Source organism: Hibiscus syriacus, unplaced genomic scaffold, assembly GCF_006381635.1.
Source record: "Hibiscus syriacus cultivar Baekdansim isolate YM2019G1 unplaced genomic scaffold, ASM638163v2 tig00110318_pilon, whole genome shotgun sequence".
NCBI classification, from domain to species: Eukaryota; Viridiplantae; Streptophyta; class Magnoliopsida; order Malvales; family Malvaceae; genus Hibiscus; species Hibiscus syriacus.
Window position 1 is genome coordinate 420907 of NW_024062677.1, and position 20588 is coordinate 441494.

Below are 20588 nucleotides of genomic sequence, written 5' to 3' on the forward strand. Positions count from 1 at the left end.
TAAGAATTAGAAGATTTGGTGCATAAAATGGTTATAACTGAAAGCCTATAGCTTTATAAGGATAAGAGATCATTACCCGACAAAATCCTACTTTACAAAATCCTACTTTTGTATTTATTCGGGCAAAATATAATTTGCTTTGAGTTGTATCTGCTGAAGGACCAGCTTCAAGAATTACGTCATATGATCTTCCATCACCACCAACAGAGAGGACAAGACCTTCATACCTGAACACCAAAAACTAATCTGACATGCACTTTAAGGTGGAGTCAATGTATCTGTCAATAATAAATCAAATAACATCCTGCTTCTGCTATGAAAGAAAGTACATAGATAATGGAAGTATCATACTATCAAGAGTGCTACCTAAAGGAAGTGAAAGCTTTTTGGAGAGCTCGACATATCCACCTCTGGTTAAAACATAGCCTACAGTTGAGCATCAAATTAGCAAAGTTAAAGATAGAATAGCCTATATTTATCAAAGGTGATAGCCGCACATGAAGGGTGTAAATCTCAATTGCTTCAAGCTAGGCATAATGATATTTTAGCTGAAATTGACCTGAAAAAAGTTTGTCCAGTCTCAGTAAACTCAAATATAGCATCCATTCCCGCTTCATACTTCGAAGCAATAACATCCTGGAAGTAAGGTCCTTGACGTACTTCCCATCCATTCAATTAATCTTCAGATTTGAACTTAGCAATCAGAAGATTGCTTTTGCTGCTTTTCCCTGCCCGAAGTTGTGCCAGTTTATTAATATAGTCCAGCAGAAAATGTTAAAAGTCAGTTCACCAAAGCTATTTTTAGGAATAAACATAGATTGATCATTCTGCTAGTATAAAACATGGTAATGTACATAGACAGATAATATTAAAACAAGTTCACTAAAGAAATGCACTGCTGGACCCGGAGAGAAAAGAAATCTAATGAAAACAAAAAAGGATCATTTATTCCCTGTAGAGCAGTGATGATCTGTTTTGAGCATTAGGATGCATGGAACATCCACACACACGCACAAAAGAAAAAAGCCTTGGAAGAACCCATTGCGTTCAAATGTGCATATAATATTAAAAATGGACAAGAAAGGGGGGGACATGAATTGCTTTGGTAAGGTTTGAAACCCCTTGATGGTCAACTCTGTAGAGATCGCCGGTAATAGTGGACAAGAAAGGGTCACCCACATCCCCAGTTACTATCTCAACTGTCCTAGGAATCATGTCCAACACCTCTTGGTCTGCCTTCCTAACCAAAGCCTTCAATCACATAATTAAACAAAACACATTAATCAAAATAAAGTTACAAGATTTGAAAAAAAACCCAGCTCTATAACCTATCACATTATAGTTTTCGACCTCTTTTAGGAATTGAAAATGCTTTTGAACTAGCTAAAACGATCAAATAGAGAAACAAATGACAGTTCAAAGTCAGAATTTGATACTTTAAACTAGGAAAACTAGTATTCGAATTTTAAACTATGATCAAAGGAATGAAAGAGAAGAAGGTGGTAGAAGGAAAGCAACCTTGACAATGTACCCTCTGAGCATGAGCTTACGGACAACAATGCGTCCAATTCGGCTGGTAACACCAACAACAAGGACAGTGGTATTTTGAACACCAGGAATTGCAAACTCACACATGGGTCCTTCCCGAATAAGCAAAGCATCCAAAGCTTCCCTTTTATCGGCACGAGTTGTCCTTGATATCTGCCCCAACCCAGAAAACTTCCTCCAAACGTCGTCAAATATTTGACGGGATTTACGTCCCAACCCCACTGGATTCACGTCGTCCAAACTCAATGAAACTTGCTGCTGCTGTTGCTTCGGTGGCGGCGTCTGTTGTGTCACAGATTCAGTTGTCGTAGTTGTAGTAATCGGAGTTGGAGAAGTTTTTTTTTAGTTTTGGGTTTTCTCTTGTTGCCTTTTCCATTGTCGGGAGAGGCAGCACCGCGAGGTATAAAGAAGGTGGTACGTTGACAAGGTGAAGATTGCCATTTGATCCAGTTGGGGCAGCTGTTCAGACTGTTGCTGAAACTGGTTGATGAACTCATTGCTGGGTTCTTCTTTTTTAATCAATTTAGTTAAAGATTAAAGAAAGATCATATTCGATAAATAAATGTGTATTACTGTGAAATGGATAATTATAAAGAAAGATGATATTGCCCTTTTATTCATATAAACCGGAAATGAATTAAAAGAAGAGTGGATGGTTAAAGCTTGAGAGATCAAAATCAAGGGAAGAAGCCAGTAAAAGCCAGAGGATACATGAAAACACAGACTTTTGGTGCATTGCGAGCAATAAATAGGTTGGAGCCAATAAGCGCTCCACGTTGAATTACTCGCTTCCTCCCATCCCCATGCGTGGATAGGAGAGGCTTCAAATTATGAAAATTGCGAGAGGCCACATTTTAACTCATCTCGTTCATATTCTAAATCTTTTGGCATTATAAAAAATAGTGAGGAAAATGTAAGATTCTTTTCCCTAAGATTTTTTTTAAAGTAAGTTTCAAAGAAATGTTACAATTTAATAAAATTGAAAACATTAAGCATATTTACATTTTTTAAAATTAATAATTTGAAATTTTATATATTGGTTTTTTGCTTCGACACATGACAACATTTCATTAGACTAAACATACTTTTTTCAACCTTTTTATAAAATTGAAGTTAAAGGTCGAATTAACCTAAAAATAATAATTCGAAGTGAGAACGTTACTACACCATAGTACAACCGTTTCAAAATCTCTTGCAGGAAAACCACCAGCATAAAGAAATATAGTACTCTATAAGGTGTTAAGTGCGAAAATATATAACCATAATTTCTCAGTATTGATAATAAAAACGAATTGGAACTAAGCTCCCTCACTCCCAAGATAAAGAAGCCGTTCTACAAAAAGGTAAAAACATAGACAATAACCAAAATTCAAAAATAATAAGAATTGAAACTATTGTCCCTCATTCCCAGCGTTCCTGTGAGAAAGCGATTTCCAAAGGTTTTGAACAATTATAACACCAAAGGGACGACAATGAATACCAAAAAGAAAACTAACATAATAACCTAATCAGGGCATTGACACACATCTATACTTTGAATTCCGAGGCGACTATTGCAGGCTGATCGGATCTTAAAGAACTCATTAACTTTAGGGGATCAGGATCCAGTCACGGGTTCCATGAATGATAATAATATGCCGTAACAAGCCATCACCAGTCAATCTGTTTGCAGAGTATTGTATGCCTATACCCCTTCTGAGCTTCTACAGCTTTCCCAATCGGTGCCAAGTGAACCAGTGGAGCAGCACAAAAACTATTTTCTACCTGCCTTTCTTGAAGAGAGCATTTTTCATCAAAAAAACTCCAAATTTATATTTACAATTTGGCTTTACCCAGAATTACCGGCAACCTCTGCAGCTCTCTGCCTCATCATCTCCATCACAGCAGCCCTTCGCCGTGAATCAGACTGCTGTTGAAGCCTCCTCAAATGTTCCTTAAGATCTCTGCATTAATTTTTTTAAAGAAATAAAATTGTTAGAGATTTAAGTTTAAATCAATTAGCACAAACAGAGAAAGAAGTATAACATATGGCAGCTCAGGAGGGCAAGAGGCACATGGATACCTGCACCGTGGTACATGGCATTCAGATTCTTTGCATGCTCGAGCATGAAGTTGCAGTAGATACCACATTTTCTTACAAAGTACACAACCACCAGAAACACGTCTTCTGCATTGTATTCCATGGCGGAAAAGCCCTTTCACTTTCCGACAGTTTGGGTATTGGCAATGTGGAGAACGACATTGTGATGCATGCACCAAAAGGTCAAGCATTTTCCTCAGCTACAAATTTCAAGAAACAATCCCGTTAGCATCTAAAATATGCCATATTGTCATAAACTCATTTTCCGAACAATCTAGTTGCCAAATCAGAAGGAAAATAATATATTTGGGGAACATAAATACTTTACATGCATATTTCAATACTCATGCACAAAGTGCCAATAGAGAAATCCAGTTAGACAGAGTTCTTAGTCACACGTCCCTATGTTATAAAGTAATTTTCTGACGAACACCATTGCTGGTTTCTGAACTGATGCTTATATATCTAAAAATATACACATGCGCAGCAAGAAAAACAGAGAAACAGAGATGCGTATATGTTTTGATGAGGTTTCCCTGGTTAACCACACTCAACTAATCAAAGAGTTAATCTTTCTATTACAAAAGAGTTAAATAAATTTATTAAAAAATTACCTGTAGAACCCGTAGTTGCCTAGCTTCCTTATTCTGTGCATCACGTTCAACCATGGATGGATGATTTGTTAACTTATGAGGATGATCAATGCCCCCATCCTTGTGATAACAGGAGTTGCACACATCATAATCGGGGCAAACTTCGCAGCGCCAACCTTGACCAGTTTCAATGTCCAGCTGACATACATTACAGGTCGTGACAAATGCAGGTGCAGTGGGATTGTGTAGATGATAAAGAACCATCATTGACGAATGTTTAGCCCGCCTTAGGGTATCATACTGATAATGATTCCCTTGACAAAGACTCAAAAAAGCCTGCCTGGTATCGAAGAATTCACTCTCAAGAATTTCATCTTTATCCTTTGTATCAGTAGGCACATCAGTAATCTCAATCTGCACCGGAAAAATTTTCCACAAAATTCAATTAAGAAAAGAAAATTTGCATGCAGAAGCAGAGCATTGGGCACAAATACTGGAAGTAAATTACTATAATAATCAGACAAACTTACTGGATAGAGAACATGTTTCTCCCTCTGATTAATGGGATGTCTCTCTCTTTCATCACGCTTCTGCTCTGTTTCATAGCACCTGTGAGGGATAACGAAGCAAAGATCATATCCGTTTATCTAGGACATTTTCTCCTAGATGACAGATGCAGACTGAAATAAGATTGAACCCTGCGTAGATTCAAACTTGCAAAATAGAAAAATAGAAACACAATAACGGAAATACTTAACTATATTAATGAAAGGGGGCATATTCCTTCCACATATAAATTTGATTCAAAATTAGTGGTTCATGCAGCAGAATCATATTCAATTCATAAAAACAAACTGATAAAATCGTAGCAATCAAGAGAATTACATAAATATAATTCTACAGCCAACACAGTCAGACAGATGAGGCAACCATACAAAATAATAATATACAGCTAAATAAAGGAGCAGACATACTTGTCACAAATTTGAAAGTTCTTGCACTGGTTGCAGACCCAACGGTTTCCAGATACCATAAGAATACAACAATGAGTGCAACAATGCTGCAAATGAACCATGATAAAATCCTCCTTCATTGGAGAAATGGTCTCACCAAGCTAAAGTAGAGAAAAATAAGGGAAAAAGTACCAACCAGTTAGAGTCCCTTGGGACATGATATGAAAAATGTAACACTAAGAAAGCAAGATTGTAATTTCCACATCTACTGGTAAATAGAAGAAGATACATTTGAAAGAAAATAAATTACTTTATGCATCAGTAGCAGATCCTTTGATGCGTTAGAAGAGAGGTCAAACTGACCAGATGCTTTCAAAGCCCTTTTTGTTATAGTCTTTTTTATTGTTCCTTTTTTATTCAGCTTTCTGCCATCTTCTTGACAAAGCTGATTTATAAGATCTTCAGCAGCCCCAGGCCAGTAATCACCATCAAAATATGGCAGTCTAGCTGCTGTTACCTTTGCGTTACGTCCACCCATAGTTACAAAGAAATGATCATATAAATTAGTTAGATCAACTACGATGTTTTCCTTGGAAGCTTTCCTTAACATTGCTAAATACCTGAAACAGAATTACACATACAATGGAAATTAATAACAATGAATTCATAAAATATAACATGTGAGGCAAAGAAATTGTTTAATATATATATATATATATATATATATCTTGACTATTTGCCTCACCATTCTCGCAGTTTATCTGATTTTGGTGTTTTCTGAATTTCTGGATGACAATATATGATATAATCTTCACCCTTTAGTGGAGGGCAAGCCCATATATAGCAACTTGTAAAACCACGCTTCTTGCAATATTCAAGGTATCCAATCTGAAAAATTAAGGTTTAGATCCAATATTTTTTGCAATGACCTACACTAAATAGATACTGATACAATATGTAAAAAAAAATTGTGACAACAATTATATCAGTAAGCAGAATCCAATGAAGGTTCAGACTTACAAGGATTTCTTGGTAAACAAATGTACGGAGAGCCTCCCCAGTAACTGTTTTAGCCTCAGGCCGGAAATACTTCACTGAGTCTAGATATGACAGATAAACACGACGCTGATTTGGGAATGCACATTCTGACCCAAATTCTTGAACATACATGCCAAACAAGCATACTTCTACCCCTTCTATCTTCTGAAACAACAAAACTACCTAAAAGAGAAAAACATAACTTGTAAGCATTAGATAATTACAATTAAAGTGCCATGCACATTTGTTAAATCCTCTAGTTAACATGGACGATACTGTAGGAGGATCGTGGGTTGCATTCGTTGACAATCTTAGTAGGAGAGTGCATAGGAGGGTATTGTGGGATCGGTTTAGCCGTTTTGGTAAGGTGATTAAAGTTTTTATTCCGTTTGTTAATAGCAGACCCAACTACAAGAACAAGACGTTTGCCTTTGTGCATTTTGCGAGTAAGGAGGATTTGATTACTGCTAAGGAGAAGATGAACAACGTCCTTGTTGATGGGAGGAGAATATTAGTGTCATATGCGAAATATCAGAGGAGTAGTGGTCCGAGGAACTTGAATCGCAATAGAGTAGTAGAGGCTAGAGGTGTAGGTGTCGAGGTTTCGAAAAGGCAAAATGCATCTAGCCAAGTGGTTGGGGCTAGGAAGAAGGAGATGATGAACAGGTTCCAGGATGGCAGAACATATAAGGATACGGTAGTAGGTTTGAAAAAAGATGAGGGTCAGCAATCCAGAAACCTTGGGGACAGGAGAGAGGAGAAGAAGGACATGGATTTCTTCATTCCTTTGGAGGAAAGATCATGGCTGAGGACTTCATTAACAGGTATCGTTAAAGTGATATTTGAGGTTGAGTTTGTGCAAAGGGCATTGAGAACAGAGGGAATCAATGTTAAGGTAGTTAGATGGGGTTATGCGAAAAATGCATGATTGGTAGTTTTCCGGTCTGTGGAGGAGAAAGAAGCATCTATAGAAGATAAGTGGGAAGCTTTGTCCTTTTGGTTTGAAAGGTTGGAGCCTGTGATCGAAGAGAAGGGTGTTCCATTACCTTACTGTTCAGTATCCATGATGGGCGTTCCATTAAAATGCTGGTCAGTTTCATTTTTTACTAGTTTGGCATCGAGATGGGGCAAATTAGTGAAGATTCAAGAACAGACAGCTCAAAGAGTTGATTGCAGGGTGGCTCAGATGTTATTAAGAGTTGAAAGTCCGTTTGACATCCCTCCATATGTCATCTTTAATAATCTTGGAAGGTCCTTTACTATCAAGATTAAGGTAGACAGCAGTGATGATTTCTTCCCTGAGCTTGAGGAAGGGGAAGATGATGAAAGGGTTGATGAAGATGGTTCTCAAGGAGGAACAGTGGTTCCTTGGGAGAGGGATTCGTCAGAGGGGAGCAAAGGGGAGGATCGAGGTGGTCTGCAAGGGCAGTTGAATTCTCAGCAGATGTCAGACTCTAGAAGCAGGGTTGAAGAGTGGGTTCGAGGTTTTTCACAGGGAGGTGGCCCAATGAACGAGGGAAATTTGAAAAATAGCGCTGAAGCCGAGGACAGTTTAAATGTTGACCTTTGTAACGAGGGGACAGTACTAGGTGAAGGTTGCAGCATGCAGACTGTGTCATGGACTTTTTCTGATGGGAGGAAAAAGGTGGTCAGCTTACAAGGAGACACCTCGGGGAAAGATAAAGTGGTCCAAGAGGATGGGCTTATTTCCAACATGGGTAGGAGGGAAGTATTTGGGCCTGAGCATTTTAGTCCATCAGCAAATAAGAATGGGTATAAGAATGAGGCTTCAATTTCAGATACACAGGTTGGATATGGTATGCAGAATGGGTCTGTGTCTCTATCACAGAGAATACCTTTTGGGGGGAGTGTATCGGGTAATAATGTCGCGAGAGGATATCATAATAAAGTTTATGCTAGGAGGAGGGCTACCAAAAGTTGTGATGGTATGGATGATGTTATTGGAGCAAGAGAAAAGAATCAGAGGAGGACAGAAGCAATGGAGTGTTGGAAAGTATCCAATTTATTGGGGGTAAAGTTTAAAGGAGGAGAAAAGGAATTCCTGACCAAAGTTGTTCCTTTGGTGAAGGATAGAGATGTTTGAGGGGTGGTAGTTGGTTCAGGGGTTATGGTCATAAAATGCATTTGATGGTAGAATGGTCCATTATGTGTTGGAATGTTAGGGGTCTGGGTAGGAAGGTTAAAGCACGTGCTATTAGGAGATTTGTAGAGGAGAAAAAACCAACTATCTTATTTTTGCAAGAATCCAAATTGGAAGCTGTTAGCACTATGTTAGGTAGGAAAATGGGAGGTAAAATCCTTAATGGTTTGGCAGTTGTGCCTGCTGTAGGTTCGGCTGGTGGTCTAATAACAATGTGGAATCAGAAGGTATTTGTGGTGAAGGAAAAGGTCATCCGAACTAGATTTGTGGCGTTAAAGGGTTGGTTGGATGGTATGCCAAACTATTGTTGTTTCATAAATGTCTATGGTCCAAGTGTGGAGGCTGATAAAGAGCCATTTTTCATGGATTTATTTTCCTTTCTGGAACAGGTGGACTGTCAAGTGTGTTTAGGTGGGGATTTCAATGCCTTTTTGACGCAGGAAGAGAAAAGGGGTGGTGATGTGAATTTGATGTCGATGAATATTTTTCGAGATTTTGTCTCTAAGGCAAATCTAATTGATTTGCCTTTATTGGGAGGTCAGTTCACGTGGTGTAATAATAGGGAAGTTCCCACTTTTGAGAGATTGGATCGGTTTTTAGTTGATCATAGTTTTTTCTCGCAATTCCCAAAGATCAACCAAAATCTGCAGCCTAGGTCCATTTCTGATTATAATATTATTCTGCTGGAGAATAGGGAGTGCAATTGGGGGCCGAAACCGTTTAGACTGTTTAATTATATGTTGGAGGAGGAAGGGTTTAGTGAACTGTTGACAAAAGAACTGTTCAATCTGGGTACACAGGAAAACTCGATACCCATTTCCAAAATTCTTAACCGGGTGAAGGATGTCGCAAAAAATTGGGCTAGTAAGGGTTTTCTTCAATTACCAGGCCGAATCAGAACCTTGGAGTCTGTGATACAGGATATGGAAATGAAATTGCAACAAGGGTCTTCTTTGGTGTCAATGAATTCTATTGTTGAAGCAAAGAGAGAATTATGGGAGTTACAAAAGAAGGAAGAATCAATTTGGATGCAAAAGTCTAGATTGAAATGGAGATTGGAGGGGGATAAGAACACAAGGTTTTTCCATCATAGTGCAGCAATTAGAGGGAGGATAAACTACATAAAAGCTATCAAAGTTGATGGTGAAGTTATTGAAGACCCTAGGTCAGTTAAAGCTTCAGTGGTGGAGTTTTTCAAGAGGTTGTATAATCAAACAAACACCCTGGAGGCAGAGAAATTAAATCTGGATTTTCTCAAGCTGTCCGAAGGTCAGTGTTTAGCTTTGGAGAAGCCTTTTTCTGAAGAGGAAGTTTGGGAAGCTATTGCTCATTCGGATATCAACAAAGCTCCGGGTCCTGATGGTCTGAACTTAGGGTTTTTTAAGAAGTTCTGGGCTAAATTGAAGGATGATATGATGAGGTTTTTTAGGGATTTCTATGTGGGGAAGGTATGGGAGCCGGAGGTGAACTTTTCCTTCATTTCTCTTATTCCAAAGAAGGCAAATCCGGAGGGGTTGGAAGAGTTTAGGCCAATTAGCCTAGTGGGAGGTCTTTATAAAGTCATCTCTAAGGTCTTAGCTAGAAGATTGAGTTTGTATCTCAATGATATTATAAGTCAGTCCCAATTTGCTTTTATTCCGGGGAGAAACATCTTGGATTGCTCTTTTATTGCAAATGAGAGTATTGATTTTTGGAGGAAGAGAGGGTTGAAGGGAGTAGTTTTCAAGGTGGATTTTATGAGAGCTTATGATTCGGTAGATTGGAAAATTTTGATTCAAATTATGAGCAAAATGGGGTTTGGTGAAAAGTGGAGGTCGTGGATGTTCCAGTGCATGTCAACTGCTGAGATTTCGGTTTTGTTAAATGGGTCTCCAACGGAGAAATTTCATATTTCCAGAGATCTGAGACAGGGTTGTTCGCTTTCACCTATGCTTTTCAACTTGGCTACTGAGTTGTTGCATTTACTGTTAACTAAAGCAGTGGATATGGGATTGTTTTCGGGGTTTGATTTAGGACTGCAGGACCGAGCATTCAAGCTGTCACACCTTCAATTTGCGGATGATCTTATAATTTTCAGTAAAGGTTCCATTCGTGGGTTGAGGAATATTAGAAGAGTGTTACTGATTTATGAACTTCTGGTGGGGCTGAAGTTAAATCTAGGTAAAAGCAGGATTTTTGGAATCAATGTTGAAGAAGGGGAGCTAACTAATTGGGCTGAAGTTATTGGCTGCTCGGTTGGATATCTTCCATCTCAATATTTAGGTCTGCCTCTGGGGTTCAAGAGGAATTCGGCTGCTATGTGGGATCCTATAGTGGCGAGATTTAATGCTAAATTGAGTGGTTGGATAGCTAATTCTCTGTCGATAGCGGGAAGAGTGGTTTTGGTCAAATCGGTGCTATGCTCTCTTCCGGTCTATTTTCTGTCTATGTTCAGAATCCCAGCTGCTGTGATACTTAAACTTAACTCTATCATGGCTTCATTTCTGTGGGGGAATTTGATTGACAAGAAAAAAATCCATTGGGTCAACTGGAAGTCGGTCTCTAAACCAAGAAATCTGGGGGGTCTAGGGGTCCCTAATCTAGCACTTTTGAACCGAGCTTTACTAGGAAAATGGGTTTGGAAGTTTTCTTCTGATAAGAAATCTTGGTGGAAGAAAGTGATTTGTGCCGCCTACAATTTGGATCCGAAGTCCATTGTTTTGGAGAATTCGGTGCCAGCTCGTGCATCGTGGATTTGGAAAGGTGTGGTGAAAAACTTCTTCAACAGTGATGATTTTGGAGAGTGTCTTAAAAGGAATATGCGTTTGAAGGCGGGGAAAGGGGAAGATGTGCAGTTCTGGAATGATGTATGGTTGGGTGATGTTCCCCTGAAATTGTTGTTTCCTAGACTTTATGTTCTATCAATTAATAAATCGGGTAAAGTGAAGGAGTTTAGGGTAAATAATGCTTCGAGTTGGGTGTGGGACATCCAAATGAGAAGGAATTTGGCTGATTGGGAAGTAGAACAGTGGATGCAGTTGATTTCTATGTTGAATAATACCTCTCCTTTTCCTACTGAAGATGATTGTTGGATTTGGTTAGGGAATTGTGAAGGAAATTTTACAGCTAAATCTTGTATAAACGCTTTTTATGAACAACGTGGTTCTGAGCAAAATCAAGTGAATTGGGATAAGAATAATTGGTCTGGTTTAGCTCCTCCAAGGGTGGAATTGTTTGTTTGGCAACTAGTGCAACATAGAGTACCGGTTAAAGAGGAGTTAGCAAAGAGAGGTGTTGCAGAGATTGTTGACCAACGTTGTGTTTTGTGTGGTAGGGAGGTGGAATCAGTTTCCCATCTGTTTCTGCATTGCAGGGTTGTGTGGGGTCTGTGGTCCTCCTTCTTGAAAATGTGGAATGTGTCATTGGTGACTCCAAAGTGTACCATGGAATTTCTAATTTTGTGGGATGATTTTATGACTAACTCTTTGATTTGGAAATTCATTCCTAGGGCAGTGATGTGGTCAGTATGGAAGTGTAGAAATGAGATTATCTTTCAGAAAGGAAAGCTGGATTTGGTCAGATTATCTTTCATTGTTAGATTTAGAGTGGCTTCCTGGTTTAGTGCTCGTTTCAAGGATGTGGGTATTCCTCTAGATTCTCTAGTAGGTGATTTGAAAATTGCTGATTCGATTGGTAGATCAGGAAAGGATCGCTCTCAACCTGCTTGCTGGGTTCCTCCACCGGAGGGGTTTCTAAAGTTAAATGTTGATGGAGCGATGGTTTCGGGTTGGGAAAAAGGAGGTATTGGTGGTCTGTTTCGAGATAGCAGAGGTCTATTACTTCAGTGGTTTTCTGAAGCAGTAGGGGGTGGTCCTCCTATCTTGGCAGAGCTGTTGGCTATCAAAAGAGGGATTTGTCTTATGGAGGAGTTGGATTTTGTCGCAAATCAGAGAGTTATCTTGGAATCAAACTCATCTAACGCTCTGAAGTGGATCCAGAATCCGGGTTTAAGCCCTCCTTTGCATCTATCCTAGGTGAAGGATATAGTTTCGCTTTTGATTGGAAAGGATATTATTTTTAGGCATATTTCAAGGGCGGCAAACTGGGAAGCTGATAAACTTGCTAAAGATGGGATAGGGTGATTTTGGTTATTGTTGTGTTGTTTAACAGGAATTGTACCTCCCTGTTTGTTGGATGTTTTGTGTTAAGTTTTATGTTCTTCTGTTGGAAGTGTAGGAGTTTGTTCAATCTTGTAATCTGGTTCTTGTGAATAAAAGTTTTCTTGGCTCTCCTTTCCTCCTTCGTTGTTCCTTCATGTTACTCTCATAACATGGAGGGATTGAAGGAGGATTTTAATGAGGCCTCTTTCTATCAAAAAAAATTAAAGTGCCATTTTCAAAAAAAATTAAAGTGCCATTTTCAGCATACAAGAATATCACACAATCTATCCAAAAATGTTAAAGAAGGATGTATTACATTTAATTAGTTAATTTAAATCTCGCATACCTTTGATTTATATGGAAATTCTTGTGGATAATTCTCTTCTTGAAAGATTTCAAGAAACCGTGGCTTTACTTCCAGTTTTTTGTCAACTGATGAAACAACTCTAACTACAAGTGCCTCAGCACCAGGAACCTGTGAAAAATCAATGAAGAAAGATATAAGTTCATTTCCTGGAGAACCAAAAGTCTATGAGAAGTCACTGGAAGGAACTTTGAAAGACCAGAAATTAAATCAACAATAATAACAAGAACAAATTCCATATATACAAGGTAGTTAATGGGCCCATTTTGAAGGAATCAGAAAGTTAATTTTGAGGCACTCTTTTCCTCCTTCCGCTGATTAAGGAACACCGATTGGTGTTCTGTTAATCATGAAGGGGGTTTTTAACGAGGCCTCCACTTCCTATAAAAAAAAGAAATCAGTAAGTTCAAGTTCTGCCCTCTAGATGATAAGCTTTGTGGCTATCTGACCTATAACTGGCTAAAGATCGCAAAAGTTGGAGAGATCCTACCACTCCATTTTTCAAAATTCTCCAAATCATGCAAAAAAACCAAACTCCATGCCATAATATCAATCCCCAGCAAAAAATATGATTCGACTATTATCACTTCTACAGCTCTTGTTTCTTCAGCATATAATTACAAACAAACAGCTTATTTGGTCATGGTCATCTTTCTTCTTATGTATTTTAGTTTTTTTTTTCTTGTATGTATCTGAATTTCAGCAATACTGAACACCTTTCAACCACATGGAAGTAACAAAAGGATCCACATATACAACACAGAATCAGCAGTAATCATGAGAGTATTAATCACCTCATCATAACTTTTTCCTTGAACCTTTGCCCTCTCTTGTCTTTCATGTTTCAGTCTCTTAAATAATCGCTGCTCTATGTGGTCACTGAGGATTGTTCTTGGCAAATCTTTGGCCCCCAGAACAGCACTCTGAGGTAAGGGCTTCCGCTCTCCTCTTTCAACCTCAGCAATATAGCAATTGGGACATGTATATTCAGCTTGCCCACCCTCATTCCTTCTACCATTAAATAAAGCACAAATTTGATGCTGCCAAGCCTCACACTTGTCACATTGAACCCACTGCACAATTTTATTGAAGACAAACAAAAATATAATAGCGATTGTTAGGGATGACCATGAAACATGATAAAAAACAGAAAGTATGTATTGTTACTATGTACATACCCATTCTTCGGTCTCTTCATCATTTTTCTTCTTCTCAAGCCTTGCCTTAGGAATGGGAGCTCCATCAACAACAATGCTATCCCCACGAGCGTCATTATGGCATGGAATGCAAAAGTAATGTCGTGTATCACCAGCACCCACTGTGTAGTGCTGTGCATTTCGCTTAATGCGACCACCACAATGGCTGCAATAAATAGGTGGTGGTTCAAAATTGAGTCTCTCAACTGCACATAACTGACAGGAGTTCTCGCTCATTGAGCGCTCCATTGCTTGATGCTTTTCAGCCTTCGCCTTACTCTGTAAGAGAAATAAAAGAAAAATGATTATCATCAATATACCATTTCAATCACTAGGTCCATATTTGGTCTATCAATTAGTAGGCTAGAATATGTGTTCACCTCCAGCAGCTTACCCATGATTTAAATAATACTATGAACAGTGTCTGAAACAAATAACATAACAATAAAGTATACCTGGCCAACCCATTGTCTGAGGCCTGTAATATGCTCCCGAACTTGCTCGGGAGTGAAAAGTTCAGTCAATGACACCCCCTTTATATTTGGTTTCCCAGACTTGGTTCCAGCTCCACCTTCACAAGACTGTGTAGCATTTTCTAGTTTAACTGGGTCAGGTTCCTTCTCAATCTTAGCATTTTCTTGCTTATGAAGGCCACCAATTTCATCACATTTAATAGGCTCACCGTTAGTCTTCTGCTTGCAAATGTCTTCTAAAACATCCTTCATCTCAGTTATAACAGGATAACCCTTGGCAGAAATCTTGGGGACTTCCGTCTTCATTTCCATAGGCTCAGATTTAACTGGCATACGCCTATCAACATGTCTATGATCTTGGTGGTGGATATCCTGAGATATGTGATTTTCAGAAACTACAGAACTTGATATAAGAGGACCTTCACTTTTAGCAATAACAGATTGTGAAGATTGATCTTTCCTCATGCGTTTTAGTGAAGGTTGCATGTCTACAGAAGTATCAAATGCTGCAGATGTAGTAATAGTTCTACTTGAAAAGTCTCCACCATTATGTGTTTTAGTAGACATACCATCAGGAGAAGGCAAAACAGAAGTAGAGTTTAGAGAGGTACGTGCCTTCTGAGCCTGTACATAACTGTTAACAGGAACACAAACAGGGCATGTTTGATATCTACAAGCCTTGTGATGCCGAATCAGTATCTTGGAGTGGTGACAACGAGGATATGTACATTGAGATGATTCGCACAGATCCATATGAGACAACAACTTTCGTACAGTAAAGCAATAGCCATCACACTTACCTTCAGAGGCTTTACATCTCCGAGCATGGCGAAGTAACAAAAGCCACCTCACTTGATTTCGGAATTGCCTATCATGGCTCCCATTTCCAAACTTAGAGATAGCACCCTTTGAATTTGAAAGATCGGATGAGCTTTTAGGAACAACCAACGGACTGATAGTAGATGCATCCACAGATAAATTGTTACATTGAGCTTCATCCTGCCCCAATATTCTCTGCTGGAAATCTTCTTGTACATGTTGCTCAAATGATATGTTCACTGGCATTTGAGCCTTGTCTTGTGACTGAGGTTGCCATTTGCTCTGCACAGCTGATTCCGACAGTGCACCAGCTGAAAGTTTATAATCATTTTGAGATTCTGGAACCAATTGCTGTTGGTGCAACATCTGTTGCATTTGTTGAGAATTTTGTGGTAGCCATGAATGTGTATCCTGCTGACTAGAGATCTCTTCAGCATGGTTCCGCTGGAATTGACTCTGCAATTCGGGAAGCTGATATTGTTCAGAAGTCTGTTGATGTAGAACCTCATCATGGCATTCCACTCCAGGTTCATGCTTCACTTGACTACCTATATCAGATGCCACCTGGGACTGATTATAACCACTTTTACTCGGCGAATTTTGATGCTGCAGATTTTGCTGAGGGTGGGGTTGCTGTTGCTGAAACTGATGTTGTCGGAGCTGAAGGGGCTGCTGCTGAAACTGTTGCAGATGATTAGCTTGAAGGACATTGTCTCCTGAAGAAAGTGGAGGTTGGAAATTCATCTTTTCAAGCTGATCCATGGACTGGGGCTTCATATGAGCAGCACCATGTAAATTCGACGGATTACTTATCAGAGAAGAATTTGTTCTGGACATAGACTGCAAATTAACAGGATCAGAGTTCTGAGAGTTTGTCATAGATCCGACAGATGTTGCAGAACCATACAAGTTTCCAGACCCAAAAGAATCAGCATTGTTCATTCCATATCCATCACCTAACACACACACCCCAAAAATAAATATTTGCTTTATTTGAGAAACTTGTATGTTTCAATAATAAAATAAATTGCATATTCAGATACGTCGTTACTAAATCAAAAGGTAGAGAGACAGAAAAAATTGTTCATTAGGTCACCTTGCATCAGGGGTCTCTGATGTTGATCGAATTGTTGTAGCAAAGGTTTGGGTAAATTAACAAAACGAGGGGTAGTCTGAAATCCCCCAGAAGTTCCTGATTCATTACCAATTAGCACATTGTTGCCCATCATCCCCAATGAACCATTTAGGGACCCATTTGAAAACCCAAAAGTTTTCTGCTGCAAGCCAGACCTGATGCCACTACCCATTTGACTACCAAGGGTGTGCAAAATACGACTATTTTGACCACCATGTTGCTTTTGCTGCTGTGGCCGAGATGCCATCGATGATTCGACAGTTGAAAGCCCACCAACATTATTGGACTGATTATTAATGCTATTGTTATTGTTATTACTATTAAACCCAGGTGTGGGGATCATTTGGCTTGCCATTCTTTGCACACCAGCTGATGACATTCCACCAGAAGAGATAAGAAAATTTGCAGACTGCTGATGCCCATTAGATAAATTTCCTACAAAATTACCAATATGTTAGCCTTGGCAGAAAATGCAATTAAAATATCATTGTAAAAGAAAGTAAGACATAAATTTACCTTCAGATCTCCCAAAGGAACCACTATTCATGCTAGCAGTAGGCAACAGACTTCCTGTATTGGCGTTTGTAGGAGCTATGCTTGCATTGGCAGCACTCATAGATGTATCAATAGAAGGTGTAGCCATGATGCTAGGATTGCTACTGTGTGACATACCGGGGGTCGGTATCATTGTACCAACTGGTGCTGATGCCGAATTAACAAGTTGTGCATGTCTTTGGTTGTGCGCATTTCTAGTACCCCTTATTAGAATCTGTAATCGTTGCTCTAAAGTACCCAAATTTGTATAGTCCTCCTAGAAAACAAACTTCAAGTGTTAAAACACAAGGGTGGGGGTTAAGAGAGTTGAAGCGCAGAAATAAATGTGATCAAACGAATGCAAAGTAATGTGCTTCTACAGTGTAGAAGAAACCAAGAAAAATGCATAAATATGGATTATTATCAGGTAGACCATGAATAGAAAGTAAAAGTTCCACAACCAGAGCTAGAAGCCTAGAACATTGACAAGTGACCCAGGCATTTACATTTTATATTTTTAAATATACCTCAGGTGACACTTGTCATCGTTCTAACCCTACTTGTGAAAGGGTTTTTTTCCCATTAGCAGTGTACCAAATAATAGTCCTATACACACACAAGCCCGCAAGTGGAATGGACAACAACATCAGTCAAGAAATAGATTTACTCAAAACATAGTAATAAAAAATTGTTAACCTTTGTACGAGCAAACTTAAATAAAGCTTCCTCCAACCGTCTTGCAAAATCCTGAAACTTGATCATTGATGCGTCCGAAATGGGATGTTGTTGGCGTGATTTTAAAAACTTAATGCTGTCAGAAAAGAGATTATGAAAAAGCATTAGTTAACCAAAAATAGCACCACAGGCGAATGTAGTAACAAAAACTTCTAAGATGGAAATGCCTATCTTGATATATAGATTGATCAGACATAGAAGCCAAGCAGCAATAACGATTATATTAAATCAACCACAAGAAAATAATATTCCATTTCATATGATTTAAATATTCATATGCATCAATGCGATGGGATCATAACATACATGTTCTCCCATGGAACTGATGTCTTAAGAAGAATGAACAAACAATTTCACATCAGTTTTTCTCTGTACACATTCTTACATGCCTGCGTGTGTGTGTGTGTGTGTGTGTGTACACAGAGAGAGAGAGATCTCTACAAGTTTAAATTGAACTACAAGGATTCCCTGATGAACTGGACAATGCCCCCTTAAATTTGCTTAAACAACTATGAATGATGCATACAGCAATGTATATCCCAAAAAGAATCAACATCATATGCAAGCTCATAAAATCCTACACAATCAAATAGACAAATACTTCAAGAAAAGTCATTTTCAGTCTTTCTTCACACAAGAAGCCTCCCTATGAGTTGAAGTTGAATACAACATCTAACCCCTATAGTGTTTATGCAGCTACGTTATTTTGTATGCCAACTTTTCTGCATATTTGGTAGTATAAAAACAAATACAAACAATATCTCAACCGAAAGGTGTAATTTACACAAGTATAGAACTAACCAAAAAAATGCCACCATCTATAACAAAAGAATATTTACTAACATGCAACCTAGGATCCAAACAGAAAATGCACACCACAAACATGCACATGATCACAGAAAAAGAATATTATGAAACACATATAAATACTGGCATTAAACGGCACTCTCAGACAACATTAACTCAAAGCCTAAGGTATATTTTATTTCAAATTTTTACTTAATTTAAAATGAATCAGTTAGCAGATACAAGCATTTAATATAACATAGAAAACAAAACTATTGTTATCCAAAATCTTACATTTCTCCACGCATAAAATCACGAGTTCTCATGAGGTCCGGATCCATGTTCATTATATTATTGGGAGGACCTCCAGTTCCAAGAACACCAACGGCACTCATACCTCCAGCAACCCCTAAATTCTGCATCTGGGAAGGCTGAAGCAGGTTCCCATTTTGCTGGGTTCCCCCTTGATTAGGTACCTGTTCTGACATATGCGCCTGCATATTCATTTCTATCTAAATTCCTTCTTCGTTTAGGCCTTGTCTTAGTAACTAATACTAGAAAAAAAACGCATAACTTATTCCACAATCTCACTGTAAAATCGCACCAGCGATCACCGCTCATGCTTCCTTCTTTTCCCCCCTCTAATTGTCATTCCACACACGTTTTACAGCATATCTGTATTTTATGTACCCTGCATATATGTATAAAGGAAAATAAAATAAGTTAATCCAAATTTCAATGATTCAATCTCAATTTTAAAAAATCACATTGTCTGACAACACTGAAACTGAAATACGCTGATAATGGAAATTAGGGAAACTTCGGTCAATGAAGTAGGAAAATCCCAATTTAGGAATTCCTAGGTCAAAGATGATACTGATTAGTGAATGAAGCAGAACGCAATTTAATAAATGAAAAATAACATTAATTTCCTAAAGCAATCAAGGAGAAAATACAAACCCTAAAAAACAAACCGGAAGGGGAAGATGCAAAGTGAAAGCAGAAGCAAGAACAGATGCGAACGGAGCTTCGATAATTCGATGGCAAAACCCAGAATCGCGAGGACGAGGACGACGATCGGAAAATAAAAGGGAAGAAAACACCGCCTGAATCGCACGTGCTAATAGAAATTTACCCCCAGCGTTCAATACCGCGAGAGAGAGAGAGAGAGAAAGATGAGAAAAACAATAAACAAACAAAAAAGATCGAAAAGCGGAAGTACGGAGCGAGTGGAATTAATTTTTCTGGGATTAGGTTTAGCTCTGAAATCTTTTATATAAAAAGAAAAAAAATAATAATTGGAGAATTAATTATCTTCTTTTCCTTTTTCACGCTGCGTAAAATAGAAATTCTAAGAAGATGTGTATTTATAATTTATTTGACGATGACGTCTATGAATATTTTTTAAAATTAAAATTTCTTCTCCTTATGTTTCAAAAAATTATATTAAAATTTTAAATAACAATTAATTGTTTTTTATTAAATATAATTAGTATCTGTAGATAAAATAATTTGAATTTTAAATAAATTAATTTATTTAAAATTAAATCAAATATATGATGTGAAAATAATCTAAATAATTCAATACGATTTAAAAATAGTATAGATGTATTATAAATATATGATTATATTAAAATAACGTAAGATTAATTTTAAACTTATAAAAATTTAAATAAATATAATGTTTTAAATATAATTATAAATTAAATATATAACATGATTATAATACAACATAAATATATAAAAATTAATAAAAAAAATAAAAGAATAGTCTGAATTATTTAACAAATTATTCCTAAATATTAGTCCAAAAACATTGATTATTTATTTAATGCATTGGGCTCTTTTGCGTATTTTACTACGCACATAAATTATTTTTAATTCGGTTAAATTATTAAATTTATGATATAATATTAAAACATTAAATATTAGAGTTACTTTAGGATAAGCTTCACAATTTATTACTATTATTATTATTATTATTATTATAACTTTTTTTCGATTTTATTAACCACATTCACAAAACCTCTTTCA

The 20588-nt window shown here is 37.8% G+C and overlaps 1 protein-coding gene and 1 long non-coding RNA gene across 3 annotated transcripts; both read right to left on the reverse strand.

The window, feature by feature from the left end:
- Positions 1-98: 98 nt before the first annotated feature.
- On the reverse strand, positions 99-762 carry LOC120117055. Its single transcript, XR_005515599.1, has 3 exons — positions 560-762; positions 367-426; positions 99-227 (listed from the first exon to the last, which is right to left on the reverse strand). It is a non-coding gene; the product is annotated as an uncharacterized LOC120117055 (long non-coding RNA).
- A 2065-nt stretch (positions 763-2827) lies between these two features.
- Positions 2828-19888, reverse strand: LOC120117053 (histone acetyltransferase HAC1-like). 2 transcript variants are annotated; one of them, XM_039137392.1, is made up of 17 exons: positions 19529-19888; positions 18849-19245; positions 17730-17844; positions 17016-17310; positions 16461-16934; positions 14528-16320; positions 14055-14351; positions 13671-13949; positions 12859-12987; positions 6195-6395; positions 5920-6062; positions 5485-5794; positions 5196-5335; positions 4752-4830; positions 4243-4635; positions 3611-3828; positions 2828-3491 (listed from the first exon to the last, which is right to left on the reverse strand). In XM_039137392.1, exons 2-17 carry the CDS (start codon positions 19058-19060, stop codon positions 3377-3379), a joined length of 5193 nt encoding a protein of 1730 aa, XP_038993323.1. In that variant the 5' UTR covers positions 19061-19245; positions 19529-19888; the 3' UTR covers positions 2828-3376. The 2 variants fall into 2 exon arrangements, with proteins under 2 accessions (XP_038993323.1, XP_038993322.1); XM_039137391.1 differs by having other exon boundaries at positions 19515-19888.
- Between the last annotated feature and the right edge of the window lie 700 nt (positions 19889-20588).

Bases quoted from the DNA above. Each gene is read 5' to 3' on its own strand.
- LOC120117053 (XM_039137392.1), bottom strand. From the start codon at position 19,060: ATGAATATGCAGGCGCATATGTCAGAACAGGTACCTAATCAAGGGGGA. The intron at 17,845-18,848 runs GTAAGATTTTGG...CTTTTCTGACAG, and splicing joins GATTTTATGCGTGGAGAAAT to CATTAAGTTTTTAAAATCAC. The intron at 4,831-5,195 runs GTATGTCTGCTC...TATCCCTCACAG, and splicing joins AACTTTCAAATTTGTGACAA to GTGCTATGAAACAGAGCAGA.